The 8,885-nt window shown below is 43.0% G+C and overlaps 1 protein-coding gene across 1 annotated transcript in view; it reads right to left on the bottom strand.

Moving 5' to 3' along the window:
• Nucleotides 1-271: 271 nt before the first annotated feature.
• The window catches only part of nubp1 (nucleotide binding protein 1 (MinD homolog, E. coli)), a 15,054-nt gene continuing 6,440 nt past the window's right edge, over nucleotides 272-8,885 (bottom strand). The window contains exons 4-10 of the mRNA XM_084072079.1: nucleotides 6,298-6,366; nucleotides 5,220-5,252; nucleotides 4,999-5,089; nucleotides 4,648-4,802; nucleotides 3,569-3,679; nucleotides 3,039-3,225; nucleotides 272-1,420 (exon numbers count right to left, since the gene is read on the bottom strand). Of these exons, the coding sequence (XP_083928205.1) occupies nucleotides 1,377-1,420; nucleotides 3,039-3,225; nucleotides 3,569-3,679; nucleotides 4,648-4,802; nucleotides 4,999-5,089; nucleotides 5,220-5,252; nucleotides 6,298-6,366 (690 nt within the window). The 3' untranslated portion in view covers nucleotides 272-1,376. The remainder of the gene's footprint in view (nucleotides 1,421-3,038; nucleotides 3,226-3,568; nucleotides 3,680-4,647; nucleotides 4,803-4,998; nucleotides 5,090-5,219; nucleotides 5,253-6,297; nucleotides 6,367-8,885) is intronic.

Here is an 8,885-nt window from a genome sequence, read left to right as displayed (position 1 = left end):
GCTAGTAGAGCTAATAATTATAGCTGCAATTAAATACAAGTAGGACATGGTACTTGTAATTGTAGGTTTATCTGAAACCTGTTTTTTTGTTTTTACTTTGAATGTCGTCTGTGTCACATCATGGCAACAGTAGGCACATGTGGTAAATGAAAGGAGGATGCAGATGGTTTCACAAGTTTCACTTGTGTTTTCCAATTACCCTAGAGGAACCACAGCGCGCGCTCACACACACACACACACACACACACACACACAAACATTGTTTTTTTTTTTATTATTAATTAGCAAATATATTATAGCTAAACCAATGTGAAGTGAAGCAGGTATGTAGGTATCTGGACGTCAGAATTGTCCTTTTATTTGCTGTGTTAAATCCAACCTTTACACTTCCAGATGTATCGGAGTAGTCCTGCTTAACTCATTCACTGCCATAGGACGACTTTGACGTTTTGTTTCCAAAGGCCCAGACTGCCAAGGACGACTTTGTGTTTTTTTTTAAATAAAAAGAGACATGCGAGACATACTATTTTTTTCAACGGTGTATAACAAGCGAACGTGAGGTTGCGATGACATTTTCTTTTTTTTGCTGAAGCACAGTGAAACCCTCCGTGATTAGCAACCATCAGGGGATCGATCACACTGGAGATAAATATTCTGTGACTACTTGAAAAGGTAAGAAAAATCGCTGGCAGTGGATGATTGATTTATTCTGGCAGCGAATTAGTTAAAGACCAGACGCCTATAATATGTCCATTGGCCAAGGGGTGGATTCCCCTTTGACTGAGTTGTTTCCCATGCGGTAGACACGTTACACAGATCTCACTGGCATTCCCCTCCCCTCTGCAAAAATAAATTTAAGACAAAATTTGCAGCGATTAACATTAACATAACAATATTATGTATCATTCATCAGTAGTACAAAGGGCACTATAAGACTGATAACAACACACATGGACTACATTGTTTCAGAAACTGCACTGGAGAAGACCAATTTGGGTCCAGAGAACAAACACTGCATTGGAATGATGCCACCAAGGGGCTCTACAGTGGCTGGATGGACAGTGTGTTGACACTGCAACATAATTGCATCGTCCCAGGTTCAAATCCAGCTGGAGACCTGTGTTGCATGTTTCCGCCTCTTGCCCTCGGCTTCCTGTCTCTCTACTGTTTGTCTAAATTAAGCAAGTAAGCAAACCAAAGGCCAAAATAAAGTATTTTAAAGAAAGTTTGGACTACTAGGGATATGTTGCTGCTATTCATGTTCCTGTGATTTTGCGATGCTGTGATGTTATAGTGTACAATGATTATCTGTCAGCCTCTTCAACATGCGGTCGGTCCCCACGTCCCCATCCAACATGGCCACCATCACAACAGCTTCAACTGGGATTCTGCTCCAAGTTGGAGCAATAGTTCTGGATACCTAGAGTAAGGGAGAGGGAAAGAGGAGAAGGTTATAATGATGGAATAGCTTTTTACTTTGACTCAAAGTATACTTGACATTATTGCCAACCACTTTCCAAAGCACACTGTGGTTTGTTTGATTTCCGAGGAATCCACTGGAAACTTGCTCGAAATTGGTAATCAAACACTCCAAATATAATTGCATGGTTAGTTCTTGTCAATGTTAATGTTGCATTTTCATGCTTTTTAACGCACAGATTTATTTGAATAGTCTAGAAGAAACAGTCTAGAGAAAAGATTGATTTACAAGAAAATTGTAAACGTTCATGACTTTTTAACCAAACAATCAATCAGGTACAGGTGTTCAGTATTGTTATGACTGGACAAAATGGAAAATAGTCTACTGGACCTTTATGTATGATATATGGCTGAAGCAGTGAATAGGCAATGATATCTACTGACGCCGGTATGGTCGTTTAAAGTCTGTGCATGTGTGTGTGAGAGAGAAATGTGTGCATGTATTGTTAATTTTGGCTGTCTCTATCAGTGTGTGAAAGATATTTTCATCCTAAATGACAGAATGTAGCTCCAAAAGCAAGTCCTCATAGGCTTATTACAGTAGGTAGATAAAGGGATAGTTTGATTTTTTTAGTTTAGCAAAATGTTAATGAACATTCCCATTTTAAACAAAGTTATTTCTGGATTATCTATGAATACTTTTAGATGGATGAACCATAAGGATAATTGTATCTTTATGTTTATCTGCTACTGTATGTACTACTACATTGTTTTTGTTCTATGTTTTTATTCTACTACTACTTTGTTACTTTTTCCAAACCATTCTATAGGCTAACTTTATTTATAGCAAGTAAATATCCTTGCATGTTTACTCTTCAAACATGCCATGCACTCACTTTTGTTTCATTATTAGTTTGAGTACATATCACACAAGCTGTATTGATACTTAAATACAAAATGTGCAGTTTGTGCCCATCTCTCAAAACTGAAAGTAATATTTTTCAAAACTGGTTAAAAAAGAATAACTTTGTTTTGGGATATGAAATTGCTGATGCTCCAAGTCAGCTCATCATGACTAACATTTCCTAGACATGATTTCTTTAATAAGTACAATTCTGTCATTTCTTTCTATTCCATGAAACCCTTTCCTCTACTACGTAGTGTAGGCACACTTCCCTTTTATTAACATTCACTTCTTTAATTCACTTCGATCAGGAATCAGAGACATCTAAAACTCCCAAGTCATCAAAAACTCAGTATGGGAAGCAACAAAGGCACTGTCTGTCGTCTACTATGTGGTTTGGTAATGGACGGCGGAATGGAAAAAGCATATCTGAACAGCGTTCCCCAGTTACAGCACTAACTAATAACAATGTTCACCTGCTGCGACGTAGCTAACGTTAGTAGTTAGGCGACGTAAAACTACGCAATTAGAGTTTTAACATTACTAGTATTGCGTAGCCATCACGATCAACAATCACTTCTTTATGTCGTCGGAAGCACACACAAGTATAGTATACACACACACACACACACACACACACACAGTATACATATGTACAGTACGTCCGCCAGACAGAGTATGTGATGCATTTCTCTCCTCCTTTATCCAGACTCACTCTGTACAATGCTGAGGTATGCCTTGGCAGCAGGTGAGTCGGGTGCTTCACTAAACAATGACTTCCCCTCATCACAGCTGCGTCCTATTCGGGGGTCAAGCGGCACTTTGCCCAACAATGGGAGGTTCAGATCCCTGCACATCCGCTCAGCGCCACCACTGGTGGGAGGGAAGATCTGTGACGTGTTCTACAGAGGGAGAGGGAATGAGATAGTTCATTTAACTCTGAGTCAATTTTAACCTGTCGAATATAATTATCATTGACAATTTTACAGTGTTATTACTTACGTTATTACTTAAGCACACACACACACACGCACATGCACGCGCACACGCACAGTATGATCACTTAATTTTTTGTTTTGTCTTGTGTGTGCATATGTTGTTTGTATATGGGTGGTGGTAGTCATTTGGGGCATATATGTGTGTGTGTGTGTGTATATTGTTATACAAGACTAATTTAACTGCCACAATCACCACACCCGTGAAAACAGATGAAGTGGATGCAGCAGTCGGTGAGCGTTTCTGTACCTTGCATTTGGGACAGACAAAGCCACTCATGTTCTCCACCACTCCGATGATGGGCAGCTTGACCTTCTTACAAAAGCTGATCTCCTTTCGTACGTCCTGCAACGATACCTCCTAGAGAGAGAGACGAGAGAGAGAGAAGACAGACAGAGTGTGAGCAAAGGGCAGATGGGGTGGGGAGTTTGGAAGAAACAAGAAACAAGAGTCGTAACTCGTAATTAGAAAGATGGCGAGAAGAGACTCAGACAGACAGAGAGGGAACAAGGGGGGAAAAGTCTCAGACAGACATAGAGAGCAGGAATGGGAGAGAAAGTCAGAGTAAGAGAGACAGAGGGAGAGAGCTGACTGTCACATTACTATGAAAGCTCTCTTTCTCCCCTTTGGTCTCATTCTGTTGTTTTTCCGAATATTACTTACAGAATCATTTCTATGTATTGTTTATAGCTGGAGACTTTCATTTCCTTAACTGTGAATGATTTTGTACACACATTGAAGTAATTAAATTGTCCTTCCTCTTATCATTAAGTGTGTGTGTGTGTGTGTGTGTGTGTGTGTGTGTGTGTGTGTGTGTGTGTGTGTGTGTGTGTGTGTGTGTGTGTGTTTGTTTCTGACAATATAAGGAAGTGATTCCTGATTCCAAAGGAAGTGACTATCAATAGTCATTGATAGTGAGTCTAATGATGACCCACTGTAACCAGAGTCAATAATAATTTATTCACAAAATAAATTAAAAGTGATGTTGCAGTTTATTTACTGTGCATTTGAATTAACTAAACACCTCTAATAGTGAAGTGAACCATCATCTCATGTAATATTAACAAAACTGTAGTGAGGAACCAACCTGATGACGTCTCCATTATGGAACATCCAAGATAGTTGATTGTAATGGTCTTTTGGCCCAGATATTTTTGGGGGATTTTTCTGCCTTTATTGATAGGAAAGTAGGCTGACAGGAAATAGGGAGAGAGATAGAGGGGTGACACACAGCAAAGGTCGTCGGGATCGGGAGTCGAACCCGCGACACGCTGTCAAGCTGGATTACCAGCGTATGTGGTATGCGTCTGGACAGCTAGGCCAGTTACCTGAGGTGTGGTGATAATCACAGCTCCATCGATCGTGGCAGCGCTGAGATACTGGACGATTGACAGGTGCTCGTCAGAGGTGCCAGGGGGCGTGTCTATGATGAGGTAATCCAGATCCCCCCAATCAACATCCCTCAGGAATTGCTTGATCATTCCTGATTGGGGTCGGGGACACAGGTGACAGCATCGATAAGTGGTCAAACTCCTATGAAGTGTCCATGCCATGGCTGAACATATGCATGCATGCACAATCCCATATAGCCATTTCTCACAAATAAACACACATATGCTCACACATTATGCACATATATGCAACAGCCCTCTCATTTTCTCTGTCTCTCTCACACACACCATTCTTTTTGGGTCCTCTCCAGATAACAGCGTCATCAGGACTGCTGAGTAGGAAACCAATAGACATGACTGCCAGGTTGTCCTCCACATACTGGAACACACACACACACACACACACACACACACACACACACACAATCTTGATATTACCACTGGGAAACAAATCATTAACGCCTAAATGTAGTTTTGTGCTTTACTTAAGAGTGAAGTGTGTGACTCACCACAGGAGACCACCCTGAGCCACTCTGATGGACCTGAGAACAAACACAGTACAGTTTATAAAATTCACCCAATGCTCATTTAGTCACTCTGCCAATTTATCTTGAACACTGAACTACATGACAGACGATGATGATATTCACAGACAGTGCCGTAGGATGTATGCGCAGGCGAATATCCTCGCACGTAAGTTCAGCATGTGCTCTGAAGCAGTTAAGATCACTCTGTTCAGAGCTTACTGCACACCACTCTATACTGCCCACTTGTGGTCAAGGTACAAGAGAGCTAGTTTTCAGAAACTGCAAGTTGCATATAATGATGCAATGAGAATTTTACTCAAAAGGCCTAGATGGAGCAGTGCAAGTGAAATGTTTGTGGCTGCAAGAGTCAATACCCTCCAAGCTGTTCTTAGGAATCTAATGCACAGATTCATGTGCCGTTTGGATGAGTCTGAGAATAGCATTGTCAATATTAATAGCCCTGTGAAGAGTTGCATCATATATACCTCTAGTCTTAGGAGACATTGGCTTAACTGCTTGTATTTATAACCGTCCCAATTTATTGTGTAAAGGACTGTTTTTAATTCATGTTTATTGTTGGAGTCTGTATTTGTATGTATCTATGGACCTTGAGTCTGCAAAAAAGACATTCATTCATACACTTCACGGTCCCAGTCACAGCTAAGTTAATCCCTACTGTTCCACTACATGCTGAACAGCAGCCCCGACCAACTTTTAAGAGTTGCTAGTGCAGCAACAAAGAACACAATATAGTGTCTGCTTTCCACCCATTAACACGGTTCGTGTTCATGGGTGGAAAGCAGGGGATTGTGTTCGTTTGGCCAAGCTGGAGACTTGCTCCTACTACCCTGCAAAAAAACACAGGACTGACCATGTTGGAGGGGCAGGAATGAATTATGGATGTTCTGTAAGAAAACTAACAAGGACTACAGTAAGCCTGCAGTATGCCAGGTATGTCATGTCACTCTGAAAGCTAACACATTTTTTTGGATATACTCCCATTCACACAGAGAGGGGATGTGTTTATGTTTATGGTTTGACTGAAGACCACCTGACCTACCTGTTCTCCCTCCAGACCCATGATTCTAGGAATAGATGGACCACATATATCCACATCCAAAAGCGCCACCTGGGGGAAGCAGAATGACAAAGTCACAACCATAGTGAGACACTCATGCCTTTTTCTTTCACTTTCATTGAAGCCCATTAAGAATGCTAGGGGAAAACCATTAACCGTCACAGCAATAAATCCCTCTTGACACAAGGTGGCAGAAGAACAAGCTCAATTTGGGACGTATTCCCAAATATGACCAACAAAGGGAGTAGATTAGACTCCACTCCACACTACACCACTTGCAGACAGTATATGACTATTGAGCATAACAGCAATTTTAAAGGGACGTATCTGAAATGGGTCTTCAATTGACCCATGAGAGAGAGCAAAATAGATGGGTAAAATTTAAATAAGCTAAAGAATTACCTGGCAGTCATGGTGACTCATGAACAGTCAGTGGTCAGAGTGTCATACTGAAAGTCTCTGTCTGTAGGCCAACATGCACGCGTATATGTGTGTGTGTGTGTGTGTGTGTGTGTGTGTGTGTGTGTGTGCAAACATCGTTACCATATATAAAGGGAAGGGTGAGAAGTCTGCCTGTGGCAATAGTAGGGGAATATCTCTCCTGTCTGTTGCCGGCAAGGTCCTTGCCAAAGTGATGCTGTGCAGACTCATACGGAGCGTAACAGAACATCTACTGCCCGAGTCTCAATGTGGCTTCAGGAAAAACCGCAGTACTGTGGACATGATTTTCACAACTCGCCAGCTACAAGAGAAGTGTAGAGAGCAACACCAAGACCTATACATGGCTTTTGTGGACTTATCAAAGGCCTTTGACACGGTCAACAGAGACTTGCTCTGGGCGGTCCTTCTCAGGGTAGGTTGCCCGCAGAAGTTTGTGAACATCCTACAAAGTTTTCACGAGGGGATGATGGCTCAGGTGACTACAGGAGGACAGGAGTCCAGGCCCTTCAGAGTATGCACAGGTGTCAGGCAGGGATGTGTACTTGCACCTGTACTCTTCAACATCTTTCTCATGAGTGTTACCTGGCTACTGCACAAAGAGGTTGAGGGAAGTAGTGGTGTGTTAGTGGATTACAGGTTGGACGGGAACCTGTTTAACATCAGGAGGCTACAGGCTGCTAGTAAAATCAAAACTGTAAACGTAGTGGAGCTACAGTATGCAGATGACTGTGCCTTTGTGGCACTTACACCAGAGGCTCTGCAAGCAACACTGACAGCTGCTGTGAAGGCCTATAGCAGACTGGGTCTCACCGTAAACACGGCAAAGACTGAGGTACTCTGCCAGTGGAACTCCCCTCCCCCAACTCCACCACCATCACCTGTCTTCATCGTCGACGACAAGCCCTTAGCAGTAGTCCCAGATTTTAAATATCTAGGGAGTATTCTCTCTGACAACTGCAGTATGGACAATGATGTCCAAAACCGGATAAAGTCTGCCTCAGGCTCATTTGGTAGACTGCGTAAGAGGGTGTTTGTGAATAAAGACCTCAGCATTCACACCAAGGTTGCGGTCTATCAAGCCATCTGCGTCTCCACACTTCTCTACGGCTGTGAAGCTTGGACCCTGTATCGCCGCCACATCCATCAACTGGAGAAGTTCAACATCAATTGTCTCCAGCGCATCCTTGGGCTAACCTGGCGCGACCGTGTACCACATACGGAAGTCCTGAAGAGAACGGGCACCAAAAGTATGGAGGCCACCTTTCTTCAGCACCAACTGCGATGGGTTGGCCACACCATTAGGATGCCAGACGACAGGCTCCCACGCCAACTGCTATATGGTCAGTTACATCATGGCCAGCGATCTGCAGGAGGTCAAAAGCGGAGATACAAGGACCAGCTCAAAACGGCACTGAAGAGATGTGGACTACAGCATACCCAACTGGAAAGCTCTGCTTCAGAACGTCCTGTGTGGAGGCAACTATGCCATGCTGGACTTCAGCGTTTTGAAGAGGAGAGGAGTGAGGCGAGGGAAAGGAAACGCCAGGGGAGAAAGATGGCCACTGCAGCCAAGACCACAACAAATATTGACTTCATATGCCCCCACTGCAATAGACGATGTGGCTCTCGCATTGGACTCCACAGTCACCTCACAACTCACCAAAGAAAGAAGTAGAAGTCATCATCGGATACGATGGACTACCATAAGCAAGTAAGCAAGTGTGTGTGTGTGTGTGTGTGTGTGTGTGTGTGTGTGTGTGTGTGGGGACCTAGGTCAGTGAGTTCCCATTCCCTCAGCAGTAAACTACTGTCTGTGAAGGAAATGGCCCACTTTCTCCTCAGTGCCCACACTCACACTCCCCTCAAGGGTAAACACAGCTTCATGGATGGATTCTGCCTTGTTTTTAAAGATTACACTCTGCTCGTTTACTGTAGGTATTTCAGAGTAGGGAGGAAGACGGGAGAGAATGAAGAGAGAAAATAGGGGGAGGGTGATCTCTTTTTTAAGCCCTGCAGCCAAGACCAGGTTAATACCCCAGACAGGAAATGTATTTAGGATGGCAGAGGCATCTTTATTAACCACTTGAACCCTAGCGTCCCTTTTCTGGGCATGTCAAAATAGGCAAACG

This window comes from Gymnoscopelus microlampas, assembly GCF_963454915.1.
Source record: "Gymnoscopelus microlampas genome assembly, chromosome: 11".
Taxonomy (NCBI): Eukaryota; Metazoa; Chordata; class Actinopteri; order Myctophiformes; family Myctophidae; genus Gymnoscopelus; species Gymnoscopelus microlampas.
The sequence above is the reverse complement of the archived record's forward strand: the minus strand, read 5'-3'. Positions and strand labels throughout refer to the sequence as shown.